This window comes from Ammospiza caudacuta, chromosome 31, assembly GCF_027887145.1.
Source record: "Ammospiza caudacuta isolate bAmmCau1 chromosome 31, bAmmCau1.pri, whole genome shotgun sequence".
NCBI classification, from domain to species: Eukaryota; Metazoa; Chordata; class Aves; order Passeriformes; family Passerellidae; genus Ammospiza; species Ammospiza caudacuta.
Window position 1 is genome coordinate 2,951,111 of NC_080623.1, and position 19,545 is coordinate 2,970,655.

The following is a 19,545-nucleotide window of genomic DNA, read 5'->3' on the forward strand; positions in this document are numbered from 1 at the left end:
TCTATTGGTTGTCGTCAACCCTAGGGGCGGGGCTCCCTCGAGCCGCCGTCACGGTCCGGGCCTCGCCCGAGCGCCGCCGTTGGAGGGGCAGGTCCCGCCCCCGCGCGAGAGCGCGGGGCTGATTGGTCAGCGTGGGCGCGGCTCGACCAATGGGAGCGCGGCGCTCGCTGCCGGCCTTCGGGCGCCCCCTGATGGCGCCGCCGCTCCGGAGGGCGCCCCCTGGTGGCGCCGCCGCGCACCGGCAGCGCTGGGGCGGGACCGGGCGGGGCGGGCGGGGCGGGAGCGGGAGGCGGCGGCAGCGCCGGACACGACGGGCTGAACCTCCCCCACCGCCCCCCGGTGCCTGGGCCGGGGATGGGGAACGTGGAGAGCGCGGACGGGGAGGCGCTGCCCCGGGGCCCGGGAACACCGGCGGCCCCGGGGGGAGCCGGACTGTTCGCCCCGGGAAAGATGCCGATGCCGGAGCCCTGCGAGCTGGAGGAGCGCTTCGCCCTGGTGCTGGTGAGAGGCCGACCCCCGCCGCGCTCCCCAGTTCCCGGTGCTCACCGTCCGTTCCCGGTGTGCCCCCGGTGGTGCGCTTCGTCCGTTCGCTCCGTCGGTGTTCCCGCTGAGCCCCGTCCCGGTTCATCCCTCCCCGGGACTCCTCCCGATGCGCTCTCCCGGAGCAGTTGGCGGACACAGGGCACCGCCGGGACGGCAGCGCCGCCCGGAGCCGCCAGGGGCGGGCGGGGAGCGCCGGTGCCCGCGGGGATGGGCAGCGACCGCGGGGAACTCCCCAGCCGGGACAGCCCCGGGGGTGACGCCACTCCCGGTGCCACCGCGGGGGCCCCTGAGGCCCGGGGACTTTGCAAACCGGGAAAGTCCGGTCGGGGCAGCGCGCGAGGCTGGCATTCCCCGCTGCCTGCGGGGGTTCCCGGTTTCCCGGTGCGTGAAGTGGTTCCCGGTGGGCGCGGGTGCCCTGCGCGGTCCCCGGTGCGCTGTCACCGCCGGGGCGGTGCCCACCCCGGTGCCACCGGGACCACCAATACTGCCGAGGGGTCCTACCGGCGCTTGGGTGGCCCCGGAGCCGTCCCGGTGGCCTCTCCGGGGTCCCGGCTTTGTTTTGGGTGGCGGGGGGGACACCGGGGATGGGTGACACCGGTGCCCCCCCGGCCCCGCCATCCCGGTGGGAGCCGCCGCCAGCGGAAGCCGCAGCCGGGCAGGAAATGCCGAGTGCGGTCCCACGGGGCTCTGGAAGGCGAAATCGGGGGCACCGGGAGGCACCGGGGGCACCGGGGGCACCGGCGTGGGCGCGTCCCGCCGGTAACGAGCGGCTCCCGCCCGTCCCGCATCCCACGCGGGGCCTGTGGCGGGGGGGACACGTCCCGGTGGGCGACACCGGTACCGGGAGGGGGTCACTTTGCGGGGTGGTGGCACCTGCCTCCCCCAAAATGTCCCCGCGGCCGTCGGTGCCGTCCCGGCTGCTACCGGGGGCGGAAAATATTCATTCCATCATGTGATGGGAGCCCGGCGGTTCCCGGAGGCGAGGATCCGCCCCGAAGCCCCCCCCCAACCTCCGGTGCCGCCGTTTCCCGGTGGGATTCAAGGCGTGGGGGGCTCCCGGTGGGGCGGACGGCGGAGGGGAAGCGCCCGGCCGGGAGCGGCCGCGTTCCCACCACAAAGGCAGGAAACGGAGCGGCGGGAACGGCGGCACGGGCGGGCGGCGGCGCTTCAGAGCCCCCCGCGGGCGCCCCTCGCCCCCCGGCGGGGTCTCCGGGCGTCCCTTCCGCCGCCGGTCCCGGCCCGGACCGGGATTTTACCGCTGGACTTGTGGGAGGGCACGGTGCCCCTCGGGGGGGCAGTCTGGGTGGCACCGTGCTGGTGGTCAGTGTGTCCTGGTGGTCAGTGTGTCCTGCTGGTCAGTCTGTGCTGATGGTCAGTGTGTCCTGCTGGTCAGTGTGTCCTGGTGGTCAGTCTGTCCTGGTGGTCAGTCTGTGCTGATGGTCAGTGTGTCCTGCTGGTCAGTCTGTCCTGCTGGTCAGTCCCTTCTGATGGTCAGTCCCTTCTGGTGGTCAGTCTGTCCTGCTGGTCAGTCCCTTCTGATGGTCAGTCCCTTCTGGTGGTCAGTTTATGCTGATGGTCAGTCTGTCCTGCTGGTCAGTCTGTCCTGTGGTCGGTCAGTCTCGTGGGACCCTTGCCCAGCGCTCCCGTGGCCTCCCCCGGGCTCGGTCCCGGTTTCCCGTGGGATCGGGATGAACGGGCAGGGCTGGCACGGAGGGGAGGAGCAGCTCCTGGTAACGGGGCTGCCCTGAGCAGCGTCACCGCCAGGGTGGCATCTCCCACCAGGGTGGCATCATGAGCTGGGCTGGCAGCACCCACCATGGTGACATCACCCAGGGCAATGCCATCTCCCACCAGGGTGACATCGCCCACATGGGCTGGCATCTCTCCCTGTGGTGGCATCACCCACCAGGGCACTCCCAGGCTCTCTGGCATCCCTGGTGCCCACTGTGGCACCCCATTTGTCCTGTGCCACGTCCCACTGGGGTCTTCCCAGTGACCTAGTGCCAGGCTTTGTGCCCGGTGTCCTGGGGAGCTGGCACTGGTGCCTGGCCCCATGTCTGGTGTCCTGGAGTGTTGGCACCGGTGCCAGGCTTTGTGTCCAGTGTCCTGGGGAGCTGGCATTAGTGTCTGGCTCTGTGTTTGGTGTCCTGGGGGGGTGGCACCGGTGCCAGGCTTTGTGTCCAGTGTCCTGGGGAGTTGGCACCAGTGCCTGGCCCCGTGCCCGGTCGGGAGCGGAGGCTGCGGTTGTGGCACGGAAGCAGCTGCAGACAGGAAGGATGCGTCAGGGATGGAGAGATTTGGTGCCGCTGGTGCTTGGCACGTGGCCCTGGTGGCACTGCTGTGCCCGTGCCACATCTGTGCCCATGCCACATCTGTGCCCGCTGGTGCAGTCTGGTGCCAGCCACTCTGGCTATGCCACGGCTCAGGGTGCCCTTAGAGAGGACCCTGTGGGTGCTTTTTGGGGCTGTGCCATGGGTCTTGGTGCCCCTTGGAGGGCACTGTGGGTGCTTTTTGGGGTCACCCAGGCTGTGCCATGGTTCTTGGTGGCCCTTGGGGGGCACTGTGGGTGCTGTGGGTGCTTTTTGGGGCTGTGCCATGGGTCTCAGTGGCCCTTGGTGGCTCTGTCCCCGTGTCCCTCAGGGTGACAACCCACCCTGGTGCCAGCCACTCTCTGGCTATGCCACGTCTCAGAGTGCTCTTGGAGGGGATCCTGGCTGAGCTGTGGGTGTTTTTGGGGCTGTACCATGGGTCTCGGTGCCCCTTGGGGGCACTGTCCCCGTGTCCCTCAGGGTGACACCCCCTCTGTGTCCCCAGAGCTCCATGAACCTGCCCCCGGACAAAGCCCGGCTGCTGCGCCAGTACGACAACGAGAAGAAGTGGGACCTCATCTGTGACCAGGTGGGGCTGGGTGGCCCGTGGAGGGTCTGGGGAGGGGACAACGCCGCTGTCCCAATGTCACCAATGTCACCAACACCCTCCTGTCCCCTCCCAGGAGCGGTTCCAGGTGAAGAGCCCACCCCATGCCTACATCCAGAAGCTGCGCAGCTTCCTGGAGCCGGGTGTCACACGCAAGGTGAGGGGGCTTTGGGGGGCTTTGGGGGCTTTGGGGGGTTTGGGGAATCTGGGGGGACACAGCTCAGCCTTGCTCTGCCCCCCAGAAGTTTAGGAGGAGGGTGCAGGAATCCACCAAGGTGCTGCGGGAGCTGGAGATCAGCCTGAGGACCAACCACATTGGGTGAGTGGGGGGTCCCGGGGGGGGGCTGGGGGATCCCGGGGAGGGTTTGTGGGGTCCCAGGGACGGTTTGTGGAGTCCAGACTTTGGGGTTTGCGGGGTGCAGAGTTCCGGATGGCCTCGGAGCCCCGGGGGGACCGCGGGGTGCTGTCCCCAGCCCCGCACAGCTGCAGGGGAAGCCGGAGGCGCTGCAGGAACTGGGCCCGGTTCCTGCCCCGGCCCGCGGGCCGCTCCCGGGGGCGGATGCCGGGGCGGATGGGCCGGTGCTGACGCCCTGAACGAGGCAGCGTGGTCAGATCCCCGTCCGGCTCCTCCCGACAGACCGGAGGGGCTCGGTCCGTTCCATCCCCGACCGGCCCCGGGATGATGCGCAGGGACCCGGGGGGTTTTGGGGACATCAGCCGAGGGTTCCCGGTGGCACCGGCGTGCCCGGGGCTGCTCGTGCACGTGCGGGCTGTTCCCCGCCGCCGGCCCCGCTCGTCCCTGCCCACGGAACCCAAAATAGCAGCAGCCGGAGACAGGAAACGGGCTGGGGCTCGGGGGCTGGAGCGGCGGCAGGAAAGGGGCGGCCCCGGCGGGCCCCGGGGCTCCGTGACGCGCGGAGCTGGGCTGGGCTGGGCTGGGGACCCCCGGTAATCCCACCCCCTGTACCCCCATTCTCTCCTTGCACCTCACAATTGCACCCCAACATCCTCCCAGGGGTCGGGACACCCCGAATCCCCTCCTTTCCCGTGGGCACGGCACCTCACAAATGCACCCCAAGACCCTCCCAGGGGTCGGGGTGAACCCCCCACCCCCTGTACCCCCAATCCCTTCTTGGCACCTCAAAATTTCACCCCAAGACCCTCCCAAGGTTCGGGGTGAATCTCCCACCCCCTGTACCCCCACCGTCTCCTTGCCCCCTGGGCACAGAATCTCAAGAGTGTACCCCAAGACCCTCCCAAAGATTGGGGTGAATCTCCCACCCCCTGTACCCCCAGCCACTCCTTTTCCATGGGCACAGCACCTCACAAGTGCTCCCCAAGACCCTCCCAAGGGCCAGGGTGAATTCTCCACCCCATGAATACCCCCATCCTCTCCTTGCACCTCACAAGTGCGCCCCAAGACCTTCCCAAGGATCGGGGTGAATCCCCCAGCCCCTGTACCCCCATCCCCTTCTTGGCACCTCACAATTGTCCCCCAACACCCTCCCAAAGGTCAGGGCACCCCGAATCCCTCCTTTCCCGTGGGCACAGCGCCTCACAATTGCACCCCAACACCTTCCCCAAGGGTCCAGATGAATCTCCCACCCCCTGTACCCCCACCTCCTTCTTGGCATCTCACAATTGCACCCCAAAACCCTCCCAAGGGCCGGGGTGAACCCCCACCCCCTGTACCCCCATCCTCTCCTTGCCCCTGGGCACAGCACTTCAAGAGTGCACCCCAAGACCCTCCCAAAGATCGGGGCGAATCCCCCACCCCGTGCACCCCCACTCCCTTCTTGGCACCTCACAATGCACCCCAACACCCTCCCAAGGGTCAGGGCACCCCAAATCTCCTCCTTTCCCCTCAGGGGTGGGTTTGGGGGTGCAGCCCCATCACCGAGCCCCGTTTCCCGCCCGCACCGAGCCCTCCCTGCCCTGCGCTCCTCTGATAACGCCGGCACTGCTGATAACGGGAGGGCTGCGCCCACCAGGGCAGTGCCCGCAGCGTGCCCGTGCCAGGGCGGGGGTGCCCGTGGTGCCGGGGGTGTTCTGGGGGTGTCCCCGTGTTCTGGGGGGGGTCCCCGTGTTGGAGGGGGGTGTTGTGGGGGGATCTCCCTGTTGGAGGGTGCTGTTCTGGGGGGGGATCCCCGTGTTCTGGGGGGTCCCCGTATTCGAGGGGGCTGTGCTGGGGGGTCCCCGTGTTTAAGGGGGCTGTTCTGGGGGGGTCCCCGTGTTTAAGGGGGGTGCTGTTCTGGAGGGGTCTCCGTGTTCTGGGGGGGTCCCCGTGATGGAGGGGGTGTTCTTGGGGGTCCCTGTGTTCTGGGGGGGTCCCCGGGATAGAGGGGGTTCTGCTGGGGGGCGGGGTCCCGTGTTGGAGGGGGGTCTTCTGGGGGGGGGTCTCCGTGTTCTGGGGGGGGTCCCCGTGTTTAATGGGGGTGTTCTGGGGAGGTCCCCGTGTTGGAGGGGGATGTTCTGGGGGGGGGTCTCCGCGTTCTGGGGGGGGTTCCCGTGTTTAATGGGGGTTGTTCTGGGGGGGATCCCCGTTTCCCGCGGGCTCTGATGGGTTCCTGGTGCCGCAGGTGGGTGCGGGAGTTCCTCAATGATGAGAACAAAGGGCTGGACGTGCTGGTGAATTACCTGTCCTTCGCCCAGTGCGCCGTCATGTGAGTGGGGTCGGGGGTCTCGGGGTGAGGGGGGGGTTCCAGGGAGTCCTTGGGGAGTCCTTGGGGAGTCTTTGGGGGTCCAGGGAGACTTTGGGGTGTCCTTGGCGGTCCAGGGAGTCCTTGGGGAGCCTGTGGCAGCTCCCTGATAGTGCTGGGTCTGTTATCAGCGCCGAGGCAGGGAGGGAGCAGCGGTTTGTGAGGGATGCGGGAATGTCAGACCCTGCCCGGCTGCTCTGGGAATTGCTGAGCCACCCTCGTGCCTCTGCCCACCCCGCAGTGCCCACCTGGCACCTACTGCAGTGCATCCACCTGGCACCTACTGCAGTGCATCCACCTGGCACCTACTGCAGTGCTTGCGTCTGTGCTGGAGCCCTGTGCCTGCTGCCAGAACCATGTGCCCCCTGCCAGAGCCTTGTGCCCCCTGCCAGAGCTGTGTGCCCGCTGCCAGAGCTGCCAGAGCCCTGTGCCCCCCTTCAAAGCCCTGTATCCACTGCCAGATCCCTGTGCCCCCTGCCAGAGCCGTGTGCCCCCTGATAGAGCTGTGTGCCCCCCACCACAGCCCTGTGTCCCCTGCCAGAGCTGCCCGAGCCCTGTGCCCCCCTTCAAAGCCCTGTGCCACCCACCAGAGCCCTGTGCCACCCTCGCTCCACGCGTGTGCCCCCTCCAGGTTGGATTTTGAGGGCCTGGAAGGAGGTGAGGACGGTGCCCTGGAGAAGCTGCGCTCCTGGAGCAGGTCCATCGAGGATCTGCAGCACCCCAGCGCCCTGCCCGCCCCCTTTGGCAGCAGCCTGGCACGCTCTGCCCGCCAGACCGCCCTACGGTACGTGCCCGGGGGCATGTCCCACTCTGGGGGCACATCCTGCCATGAGGGTATGGCCTGTGCAGGGCTCTGGCTGCTTGCTGAGTGCTGTGCCAGTGTGCCATGCTGTGTGCCATGTGCCATGGTGTGTGCCATGTGCCATGGTGTGTGCCGTATGCCATGGTGTGTGCCATGGTGTGTGCCATGTGCCATGGTGTGTGCCATGGTGTGTGCCATGTCTGTGCCATGGTGTGTGCCATGTGCCGTGCTGTGTGCCATGCTGTGTGCCACGCTGTGTGCCATGTGTGTGCCATGGTGTGTGCCACGTGCCATGCTGTGTGCCACGTGCTATGGTGTGTGCCATGTCTGTGCCATGGTGTGTGCCATGGTGTGTGCCATGGTGTGTGCCATGTCTGTGCCATGGTGTGTGCCATGCTGTGTGCCATGCTGTGTGCCATGGTGCGTGCCATGTCTGTGCCCTGCCATGGTGTTATTCCTCACCCTGTCCCATGCCAACTGCATGGCACAAACGCAGTGCTGTGCCTCACCCTTGGTGGGGCACTCATGCCACAACCTATTCTGCCCCTATGCCCGCGCAGCCCTGGCACTGCCATCTCCCCATCCCGCCTGTCCTGTGCCCCCGCGGCTCCGCTCCCCCTGCTCTGGCTGTGCCCCCGTGCCCCGGGGTAATGCACCCCGTTTCTGCTTCCAGGGCCGGGGTGCCCCTCTCTGGCTGTGCTCTCTCTCTGTCCCCTCCGTGCCCACCTCGCTGCTCGGTAAGTACCAGGGCCAGCCCCGTGCCCGCCTCTGCTCTGGGTGTCCGGTGCCAGCCCCGTGCCCACCTCTGCTCCCCGTGCCCGCCTCTGCTCCGCCTCTGCTCGCTCTGTCCCTGTCGCCCTCTGGCTGCCTTTGTCCCTCCCAAATCCCGTCCGTCTGTCCCCACGCTGTCCCCACGCTGTCCCCCCCATCGGAGGTGCCAGCCCCGCTCACCGTGTGCCCTGTCCCGCAGCTATGGCACGCTGCCCAGCCGCAGGGCGCTGAAGAACTCACGCCTGGTGAGCCAGAAGGATGATGTTCACCTGTGCATCATGTGTCTCCGGGCCATCATGAACTACCAGGTAGTGTCACCCCACGGTGGGGACACCGCTGTCACCGCTGCCACCACGGCTGACGCTGGTTTTGTGCTCTCCGTGCCCACAGTACGGCTTCAACCTGGTCATGTCTCACCCCCACGCCGTCAACGAGATCGCCCTGAGCCTCAACAACAAGAACCCGAGGTGAGGGAGGGTCTGGCAGGGTGGGACAGGGGTCGTGGAGCTGGCAGGAGGTGGCACTGATGGTGATGGTGGCACTGATGGTGATGATGGTGACGCTGTGGCCAGGATGAAGGCGCTGGTGCTGGAGCTGTTGGCTGCTGTGTGCCTGGTGAGGGGCGGCCACGAGATCATCCTGGCGGCCTTTGACAACTTCAAGGAGGTAAAAGGGGATGGGAGCAGGGATGGGATGGGGGAATGGAGGAGACAGGACCAGGTTGGGATGGGGGGAATGGGGACACCAGAATCAGGCTGGGACTGGGGAGCAGGACCTCGGGAATGGAGGAACTGGGGACTCCAGAAGCAATCTGGGATGGGGGAAACCCCAAGAGAAGGTTGGGATGGGGACACCAGGGACCCCAGGACCAGGCTGGGAAGGGGAATCTGGAGTGCAGGTGATGAAGGGATCAGGGAAGATGAGGAATGGGGGAGTCTGGGAGTACCAGGACCAGACTGGGATTAGGGAAATGGAGTCCAGGAGATGAGGGGAGGGTCAGTGGCTGGGGGCGCCACACCAGGTGAACCCCATTTCTGCCTGCTCAGGTGTGCAAGGAGAAACACCGCTTCGAGCGGCTGATGGAATACTTCCGCAACGAGGACAGCAGCATCGACTTCATGGTGGGACATCCTGTCCTGAGCGAGGGGGAGGCTCTCTGGGGGGTCAGGAGGAATCCTGGTTATTGGAATTAATACCAATATAGCCAGATGGAACGTGCCTGGGCTCATCTGGCCTTGCTGCTTGATCAAGGGTGGCAGCTCTGGTGGTTTCACCTCAGAGACACCTTTGGCTGGCTGCATGCTGCAGCAAAAGTGAGGGTGCCACCTCAGGGGTCTCTTCCCTGACTGATCCATCCCCAGGATGGAGCTGCCCCACGTTGGGTGCCAATATATTGGAATTAAACACCAATATAGCTGGATGGAACGTGCCTGGGTTTGTCAGCCCTTGCTGCTTGACCAAAGGTAGCAGCTGTGGTGGTTTCACCTCAGAGACACCTTTGGCCAGCTGGATATTGCAGCTGGGTGCTTGGGACAAGTCCAGGCTTGCAGGAGCTCAGGTTTACCCTGGTGGAGAAGCTTTAAGGCCATGGTGAAGGAAAGGAGTCGGTTCTGCTGGAGGGTTTGGATCCAGAGCTTTATTCTGGCCCACAGGCCTCTGAATGCAGCAACAGCTCCAACAGAACTCCCTGAGCCCGTGGTTGCTGTTCCTTTTAACCCCGGGGAGAGGGGGAGGGAAGGGGTAGGGAGCCACCAACCAGGTACAGGAGGGGAGGTCTCAAGCGACAAGTGACACCTGGATGGCCCAATGTCCCCAGGGCTGAGAGGCATCTTTTGAACTTCACCAATCACATGACACCCTTCTGGAATGCCAAGATTGACGGACAGCCCTCAGCAGGGGCAAGGGAGGGGAAGGGAGAGGTTGTTGGCACACCTGGGGAAAGAACCGGGATGGACAGGCTGTTCCATCACACCACAACACCTGGTGACACCAGCCTTGCCTGCAGGTGGCCTGCATGCAGTTCATCAACATCGTGGTGCACTCGGTGGAGGACATGAACTTCCGCGTCCATCTCCAGTATGAGTTCACCAAACTGGGGCTGGAGGAGTTCCTGCAGGTATGGGGGGGGTTGAGGGTCAGGGGAATTGTGTTGGGGGGTCCCCCCATCCTTGATGGTGCCTTTGTGCCCATAGAAGTCGAGGCACACGGAGAGTGAGAAGCTGCAGGTGCAGATCCAGGCGTACCTGGACAACGTCTTCGATGTGGGGGGGCTGCTGGAGGATGCTGAGACCAAAAATGTGGCCCTGGAGAAGGTGGAGGAGCTGGAGGAGCACCTGTCCCATGTATGTGAGCACGGGGGGATGTGGGGTTGTTCCTTGCTGGGTCCCAGGGAGGTCAGAGGTGACAGCAGGGGTGTCCCCGAGCTGCTGTCACAGCGGTGTCCCTGTCCTCAGCTAACGGAGAAGCTGCTGGACCTGGAGAACGAGAACATGATGCGGGTGGCAGAGCTGGAGAAGCAGCTGCTGCAGCGAGAGAAGGAGCTGGAGGTGGTCAAGGTGTGCTGGGGGGCTATGGGGGCTGTGGGGAGTGGGGAAGGGTCCCAATCCCCCCAATCTGACCCTCGCCGTCCCCAGGAGACCTACGAGCACACGAGCCACCAGGTGCACACGCTGCGCAGGATGATCAAGGAGAAGGACGAGGCTTTCCGGCGGCACTACGGCTCCGAGCCGCCCCCGGTGCCCGGCGGGGCCGAGCCGCCCCCTCCGCTGCCCGAGCCCTCGGAGGAGACCCTGAGACCCCCGGTCCTGCCCCCCGTGGAAGCCGCGCCCCCCCCGCCGCCCCCTCCGCCTCCCCCGCTGCCGCCCCCCGCGCCCCCGCTCCCAGGTGAGGATGAGGAGGAGGAGGAAGAGGAAGACCCCGGGGTACCCAAAGCTGGGGCAGCTCAGAGCTGGGCGTGCCCAGGGGTGGGAGGGGTCACAGGAAGGGGTGTCCGTGGTGCTGGTCTGGGTGGTCCCCAGAATTGGAGTCTCACCCCCCCCCCCCCCCTCTGATGGCTCCACAGGGAAGTGTCCCCCGGCTCCACCGCTGCCCGGGGCTGCACCGTCCATCGCCCTCACCGTGGGGCTCTCAGGTACGTGGGGATGAGGGGGACCACGGGGTGGGCACAGGGCCAGGGGATGGGGACAGGGGACGGGGGATAGTGCGGGGACAGTGGGGACGGTGGGGACAGGGACAGTGCAGAGGCAGTGGAGACAGGGACAGGGGACAGTGCAGGGACAGTGGGGACAGGGACAGGGAGGGTGTGGGGAGTGGGACAGTGCAGGGGCAGTGGAGACAGGGACAGGGGACAGCGAGGGTGTGGGGAGCGGGACAGTGTGAGGACAATGGGGACAGGAGGATGTGGGAACCATGAGAACAGGGATGGTATAGGGATTGTGGGCACAGGGACAAGGGACAGGGATGGTGTGGGGACCGTGGGGACAGGGATGGTGTAGAGATTGTGTGGACAGGGAGGACAGAGGAACTGTGGGGACAGGGACAAGGGACAGGGAAAGGGTTGCAAACACCAGAGTGCTGGGGTTGCAATCCTCAAGGAACACCTGCTCAGAGACCCCAGCATGGGGAGGCCCAGGGGTTGATGACACCAGGCTCAGGTGGCTCAGGGTGGGCACAGGACATGTCCCCATGCCCTGGGGTTGATGACACCAGGCTCAGGTGGCTCAGGGTGGGCACAGGACATGTCCCCATGCCCTGGGGTTGATGACACCAGGCTCAGGTGGCTCAGGGTGGGCACAGAACATGTGGGTGGCCCAGGGGTTGATGACACCGGGCTCAGGTGGCTCAGGGTGGGCACAGGACATGTCCCCATGCCCTGGGATTGATGACACCAGGCTCAGGTGGCTCAGGGTGGGCACAGGACATGTCCCCATGCCCTGGGGTTGATGACACCAGGCTCAGGTGGCTCAGGGTGGGCACAGGACATGTCCCCATGCCCTGGGGGTGCTGAGCTGGCTCCCACCCCGCTGGCAGCCATCCGGATCAAGAAGCCCATCAAGACCAAGTTCCGGCTGCCTGTGTTCAACTGGACGGCGCTGAAGCCCAGCCAGATCAGCGGGACGGTGTTCAGCGAGCTGGATGATGAGAGGGTGCTGGAGGTGAGCCCAGGACCCCTCTGTGGCTACATTTCTCTTCACAGAATAAAAACAAGGCACAGCTTCCCTAGGACATTTCTGGGATTCACATTCTCTGAAGCTCAGAGAAAGGAAAAAACCCAGTTCTTATCTCAATTGCTGCTCCTCTTGTTGTTCACGAGTGGGGTGCGTTGTGGAAGATTGTTTACCTGGAATTGGTAATTGGATTCTGGTTATTTGGTCAGTTATTCTGGTCAATTTGATTAATTGACCAATTGAATCCACGTATGTGTGTCGGGACTGCTGACAGTCACAAGATTCTGTGCAGTGGAGTTGAGTGTTTGGCAGATTCAGTTTAGATTAAGTAATATAGTATAGAATAATATACTGTAATATAGTAGAGAATATACTATAATATAGTATATTACAATATGTAATATAGTATAGTAATGTAGTATATAATATACTAATATATATAGTATATAATAATATAGTAATATAGTATAGAATAATATAGCATAGAATAAAGTATAATAGTGATATAGTATATAATAATATCCTGTAATATAGCATACAATATACTATAATATAGTATATTACAATATTTAATATAGTATGGTAATATAGTATGTAATATACTAAGATATATAGTATATAATTTAGTAATATAGTATAGAATAATAGAATATAGTATAATAATAGTGATATAGTATAGAATAATATCGTACCAAATAACAGAATATAGTATAATAACAGTAATATAGTATAGAATATACTATAATAGTAATATAGTAATACAGTATAGAATACACTGCAATATAGTATAGAATATACTATAATATAATATAATATATTATCATATGTATTATAGTAATATAGTATATAATATAGTAATATAGTAGAGAATAATACAGTATATAATATAATATAATATAATATAATATAATATAATATAATATAATATAATATAATATAATATAATGTAATATAACAATAGTAATATAGTATAGAATATAGTAAAAAATACAGTATAATAGTAATATAGTATAGAATAATACAGTATAATAAAGTAATTAATTGGGCTTCTGATATTATGGAGTCCTCCTCTCCACGTGGGCACCCCCAGCCCCAATTCTGACCCCCCTCACCCCCCAGGACCTGGACCTGGAGCGCTTTGAGGAGCTGTTCAAGACCAAGGCGCAGGGCCCGGCGCTGGACCTGGTGTGTGCCAAGAGCAAGGCGGCGCAGAAAGTGGCCACCAAGGTGACCCTGCTGGAGGCCAACCGTGCCAAGAACTTGGCCATCACCCTGCGCAAGGCCGGCCGCAGCGCCGACGAGATCTGCCGGGCAATCCACACGTATGGGCTGCGCTGGGGGGGGCAGAAACGGGGCAGGGAGGGTCAAAAATGGGGGGTGCAGGGGGTAAACAGGGGCCAAAGGGGCTGATTGGGGTGTAAGGGGGTTGGTTGGTGTGGCCACGAAGGTGACACTGCTGGAGGACAATGGTGCTGAGATTCTAGTGGCTCAGAGGGCAGGGAGGGTCCAGAATGGGGTGCAGGGGGGAGACAGGGGTGCAAGAGGGTTGGTAGGGATGCAAAGGGGTTGGTTGGGGTGCAGATGGTTTGGCTGGGGGGTAGCGTGGCTGCTTGGGGCTCATGGGATCTAGGCAGAGTTCAGGGAGTCTTGGCGGAGGAGCAGCGGGAATTTTTGGGGTTCAGGGTGCCAGGCAGGGTGCAGAGAGACTGTCTAGAATGCAGAGGAGCTTTTTGGGATGTAGGGGTTCTGGCTGGGGGTAGAGGGTCAACAGGAGAGCCAGGCAAGGTGCAGAAGGACTTGGCTGGGATGCACATGGTTTGCTTGAGGTTCAGGAGGTCCAGGGTGGGTACAGAGGCCCAGGCAGGGTGCAGGGGCTCTGGCTGTGGTTCAGGGTGCCCAGACAGGGATCCAGGCTTCCCAAACCGGGCACCTCTGGGGATCTGCTCCCCAACGCTGCGGTGCGGGGGCAGGTTCGACCTGGCGACGCTGCCGGTGGATTTCGTGGAGTGCCTGATGCGGTTCCTGCCCACGGAGGCGGAGGCCAAGGCGCTGAGGCAGTACGAGCGCGAGCGGAAGCCGCTGGAGGAGCTGGCGGACGAGGATCGCTTCATGCTGCAGTTCAGCAAGGTGGAGAGGCTGCCCCAGCGCATGGCCATCATGGCCTTCCTCGGCAACTTCGCTGAGAATATCCAGATGCTGACGCCGGTACGGAGCTGGGGAGGGGGAGAACTGGACCTGCTCCACCTTGAACCCCAGCTGAGCCCCCCTGTGCTGTCCCCCTGCAGCAGCTCAACGCCATCATCGCGGCCTCGGCCTCTGTTAAGTCGTCGCAGAAGCTGAAGCACATGTTGGAGGTGGGCTGGGTGGGGGTTCTTCATCCAGCCTCACTGTAGCTGGGTGAGGGGGTTCCTGTGGGGGTTTCACTCCCTCCTGACCCTCCAACTCTGCTGCTTTGCTCCTGCAGATCATCTTGGCGCTTGGCAACTACATGAACAGCAGCAAACGCGGCGCAGTCTACGGCTTCAAACTGCAGAGCCTGGACCTGGTGGGCAGCCCCTCCCCGGCTCCCTGGGACCCTGAGGGTCCCATCCCACAGCCCTGACCCCCTCCCCAAATCCTCCTGTAGCTCCTGGACACCAAGTCAACGGACAGGAAGATGACATTGCTGCACTTCATCGCGCTGACAGTGCGGGAGAAGTACCCAGAGCTGGCGACCTTCTGGCAGGAGCTGCACTTTGTGGAGAAAGCTGCAGCAGGTGCCCTTCAACCTGTGACTATGGCCCCACCTTGCTGTCCCAGCCTCACACAGCCACTGACCTATTGTCATTATAGTGCAAGAGATCTCTTGTCATTACATTGCAAGGGTTCCATATTGCTAGAGTTTTGTACCTCCTTGATGTTTCTCTTGTAGGCAGCTTTTCTAAGCACTGACTCTTCCTTATCCTCACAGCAGCCAGCTGACTCCAGTTCCCATCAATCCACTCTTTTATAACACTCTTCTTATTGGCTACAGGTGTGGCCTGTTAACATCAGGCTTGCTCCTGATCTTTAGTAAATGGTTCAGCTGCAACTCTTTAGGGGATAAGATTACATTCTACACCACCTTCAGTTACCCACACTGACCCATCCCGTGTCCCTGCAGTGTCCCTGGAGAACGTGCTGCTGGATGTGAAGGAGCTGGGCCGGGGCATGGAGCTGCTGCGGCGGGAGTGCGGGCAGCACGAGAGCGCGGTGCTGCGCAGCTTCCTGGGCGGCAGCGAGGGGCAGCTGGAGCGGCTGCAGCGCGATGCGCGCACGGCCGAGGTGAGGGCGGCTCACACCTGGCCTGGCACCGGCCACGGGCACGGCTGGTCAGCCACACCTGGCTCTGCATGCTCCTCTATGCACTCCTGCTTTCCTCTGCATGTTCCGTGTCTTTCTTTGTCATCCACAACTTGCCTTGCACGATCCTTGTGCACAGCTGGTCAGCCACACCTTGCTCTGCGTGTTCCTCTTGCACTTCTTTTCTTTGCATGCTCTGTGTAATTCTTCATCATCCACACCTTGTCTTGAACAGTCCTTGTGCACACCTGGTCACCCACACACCTTGCTCTGCGTGCTCCTCTTGCACTCCTGCTTTCCTTTGCATGCTCCATGTCATTCTTTGTCATCCACACCTTGCTCTGCGTGGTCCTTGTGCACATCTGCTTATCCACACTTTGTCTTGCATGGTCCATGGGCACACCTGGTCATTGAAACTTTGCTCTGCATGGTCCTTGTGCACACCTGGTCACTCACACCTTGTCTTGCATGGTCCTTCTGCACAGCTGGTCATCCACACCTTGCTTTGCATGCTCTTCTTTCACCCCTGCTTTCCTCTGCACGTTCCGTGTCTTTCTTCGTCATCCACACCTTGCTCTATGCAGTCCTTGTGCAGACATCTTGCTTTGCACACTCCTTGTGCACATCTGCTCGTCCAAACCTTGTCTTGCATGGTCCTCGTGCACATCTGGTCACCCACACCTTGCTCTGCATGCTCCTCTTGCACTCCTGCTTTCCTTTGCATGTTCCGTGTCTTTCTTCATCATCCACACCTTGTCTTGCATTGTCCTTGTGCACACCTGGCCATCCACACCTTGCTCTGCGTGCTCTTCCTGCATTCCTGCTTTCCTTTGCATGCTCTGTGTCATTCTTTGTCATCCACACCTTGCCTTGCATGGTCCTTGTACACGTCTGGTTCTGCTCCTGGCTCTGCAAACTTCTCGTGCACATCTGGTCACCCACACCTTGCTCTGCACACTCCCTGTGCACTCCTGCCTTCCTTTGCATTGTCTGTGTGCGTTCCTTGTCACCCACACCTTGTCTTGCACACTCCCTGTGCTCTCCTGCCCTGCTTTGCCCACACATGATGCCCACCATGCCTTGCCCTCCCCCTGTGCCGGGCACTGCTCGTGCCTGACCCTGCTCCTGTGCCAGGACGCCTACAACACCGTGGTGCGGTATTTTGGCGAGAGCCCCAAGACCACCCCCCCGTCTGTCTTCTTCCCGGTCTTTGTCCGCTTCATCCACTCCTACAAGGTGAGCTGGGGCCAGGAGGGGGTGCCCTGCAGGTGAGTGGCACCACGGTGGGGGAAATCTTACCCCTGCCCACCTGTGTGCCCCGGCAGGACGCAGAGCAGGAGAACGAGACGCGCAAGAAGCAGGAGGAGGTGATGCGGGAGAAGCTGCTGGCACAGGAGGCTAAAAAGCAGGAGAAGGTTGGTGGAGGCAGCCACGGGGTGGGCTGGGGAGTAGGGGGCACGGAGGGGACCCCTGTGTCCCTCACCTGGCCCCCTGTGCCTCCCTCACAGCGGAACAAGTGGCAGCAGCAGGAGCTGATCGCGGAGCTGCGGCGGCGCCAGGCCAAGGACCACCGGCCCATGTACGAGGGCAAGGATGGCACCATCGAGGACATCATCACAGGTATGGCTCCCTCGGCCCCCCTGGCCCCCTGCCCTGGCCCTGCCAGCCACGGGGGCTGACATGTCCCTGTCCCCCCGTCCCCTGCCCGTCCCCCCACAGCGCTGAAGAGCGTCCCCTTCACTGCCCGCACGGCCAAGCGGGGCTCCCGCTTCTTCTGCGACCCGTCCCACCACGACGAGTCCAGCTGTTAAGAGCCCAGGTACCACCTGCATGCCTGGATCCCCTTGGATCCCACCTGGATCCCCCTGGGTTCCCCCTGAGCCCTGCATGCCCCCTTCTGCCCGCCCCCCTCCCTGCATGTTGTCACCCCAGGGTGTCTGGTGTGGCCCAGGCCTTTGGATTGGGACAGGATCTTAATGCAAGGCTGGATCCCAGTGCTGGATCCCAGCAGAGGATCCCAACACAGATCTGGATCCAGTGCAAGGCTGGATCCCAGCACAGAGCTGGATCCCAGCAGAGGATCCTGGTGCAAAGCTGGATCCCAGCATAGGATCCCAACACAGAGCTGGATCCCAGCACAGAGCTGGATCCCAGCACAGGATCCCAGTGTAAGGATGGATCCCAGCATAGGATCCCAACACAGAGCTGGATCCCAGCACAGAGCTGGATCCCAACACAGGATCGTGGTGCAAGGCTGAGTTTCAACACTGGATCCCAGTTCGAGGCTGGATCCCAGCACAGGATCCCAACTCAGAGCTTGATCCCAGCAAAGGATCCCAGCACAGAATCCCAGTGCAAAGCTGGATCCCAGCAAAGGATCCAAACAGAGAGCTCGATTCCAGCACAGGATCCCAGTTCAAGGCTGGATCCCAGCATAAGATCCTGGTGCAAGGCTGAGTTTCAACACTGGATCCCAGTTTGAGGCTGGATCCCAGCACAGGATCCCAACACAGGGCTGGATCCCAGCAAAGGATCCCAGCACAGGATCCCAGTGCAAGGCAGGATCACAACACAAGATCCCAGTTCAAGGCTGGATCCCAGCACAGGATCCCAGCACAGGATCCCAGTGCAAGGCTGGATCCCATCACAGGATCCCAGCATAAGGCTGGATCTGGGTGGAAGGCCAGTTCCTGGAACTGGATCCCAGTGAAATGTTCTACCCAGAATGGAGTCCTGGCACAGGATCCCAGTGCAAGGCTGGGTCCCAGCACAAGATCCTGATGCAAGGCTGGGCTCTGGCACAGGATCCCAACACACAATCTCAGTGTAAGGCTGGATCCCAGCAAAGATCCTTCTGCAATATTGGATCCCATAGTGGGGTCACTGGGTCCCAGAGCAGGATCCCAGTGCACTACTGGATCTCAAGATGGGATCCCAGTACAGTACTGGATCCCACACTGGTATCCCAGTGCACTACTGGGTTCTGGGCAGGATCCCAGGGCAAAACTGGATCCCAAGGCAGGGTCCCAGTAAAAGACTGGATGCCAGGCTGGTATCCCAGTGCACTACTGGATCTCAAGATGGGATCCCAGTATAGTACTGGATCCCACACTGGTATCCCAGTGCACTACTGGGTCCCAGGACAAGGTCCCAGTGCACTCCTGGATTCTGGGCAGGATCCCAGTGCAAGACTGGATGTCAGGGTATGGTGCCTGTGCAGTACTGGATGTCAGGGTATGGTGCCAGTGCAGTACTGGATGCCAGGGTATGGTGCCAGTGCCCTGCTCAAGCCCAGAGTGGGGATCCCAGTGCATTGCTGGGTCCTACGCCAGTGCCTGGAGGACTCAGCCTGTGGTGCCTGTACTCTAGGGGGGTCACCTGGGCACCCCCAGGTGTCCCTGGCTCTGTCCCTGACTGTCCCTTCCATCCCACAGCCCGAAGGTGGATCCGCCTGTAGCCCAGCAAGGCAAAGGAGCCCGACCGGGGGGCAGGGGAGGACTTGGGGCTGCCTCAGCCCCTCCTCACCCCCCTCTGCCCCCCAAGTGCCCTGTGAGGCTCCGTCCTGCCCTCACACCACATGAGACAGGGCCAAAATGTGCCACCATTCCCACGGGTGACATCCCTGTGCCCGGGGAGACCCTGCACCCACTGCCCACCCAAGGCAGAGGCCAAATCCATCTCTGGTGGAGCCCCAGCACCAGGAGCTGATTCATGGCGTGCTCCCCTCCCCATCAGGGTCCCTCCTGTTCCCTGGGGGGGCTCAGAGCCCCCAGCCCCACTGCAGGGACCAGGGGGACCCCTCCACCCCGCGCTCGACACTTTGACCACTGATGTGAACACTAAGTGCCAAAAATAAAAGGGACCAAAGCCAGGCTGGGGGCACCTGGAGAGGGGCAGGATGGTGCCCCCCACCCCAGGACCCCCCTGCCCATTCCCCCCCCCCCCACCCACAGTGACTTTTTGTACATGTGAAATATATGGAGTCTTTTACATGGCCAGTGCCTGATTTGGGGGAACGTGGTGGGGGCACAGAGGCAGCCCAGGAGGTTTGGGGGCCTCCCCAGGCTGTGGTTCTGTGTTTGGGGGGGACAGGGAGGGGGCACAGAGATGTGCAGAGATTTGGCAGAGCTTTGCAGTGCTGTTATTAAAGCTGTGGGGTTATGGAGAGGGGGGACCTGGTTTGGGGAGGAATTGGGAGGCCCTCACACCCCCAGCCCTATTCCAGTGTGGGGTGGTCCCAGTTCTCCCCACTTTTGGTGGCTATGGGGGACTGGGAACAGATTGGAGGCTGGAGAGGCTGCAGGAGGAGCAGGGTGAGGTCCCAAAG

General features: G+C 61.7%; 1 protein-coding gene across 2 annotated transcripts; it reads left to right on the forward strand.

Annotated features, from left to right (window-relative positions):
• Positions 1-308: 308 nt before the first annotated feature.
• On the forward strand, positions 309-19,131 carry FMNL3 (formin like 3). 2 transcript variants are annotated; one of them, XM_058822046.1, is made up of 27 exons: positions 309-501; positions 3,358-3,441; positions 3,536-3,616; positions 3,702-3,778; positions 6,039-6,122; positions 6,790-6,942; positions 7,931-8,039; positions 8,122-8,198; positions 8,304-8,397; positions 8,778-8,852; positions 9,737-9,847; positions 9,924-10,073; positions 10,185-10,286; positions 10,365-10,614; positions 10,793-10,861; positions 11,761-11,885; positions 13,017-13,219; positions 13,868-14,102; positions 14,183-14,251; positions 14,362-14,442; positions 14,524-14,653; positions 15,040-15,200; positions 16,353-16,454; positions 16,544-16,633; positions 16,727-16,838; positions 16,938-17,037; positions 18,653-19,131. In XM_058822046.1, exons 1-26 carry the CDS (start codon positions 355-357, stop codon positions 17,027-17,029), a joined length of 3,063 nt encoding a protein of 1,020 aa, XP_058678029.1. In that variant the 5' UTR covers positions 309-354; the 3' UTR covers positions 17,030-17,037; positions 18,653-19,131. The 2 variants fall into 2 exon arrangements, with proteins under 2 accessions (XP_058678029.1, XP_058678030.1); XM_058822047.1 differs by lacking the exons at positions 309-501; positions 3,358-3,441; positions 3,536-3,616; ... (1 more) ...; positions 6,039-6,122; positions 6,790-6,942 and adding an exon at positions 7,639-7,697.
• Positions 19,132-19,545: the final 414 nt, after the last annotated feature.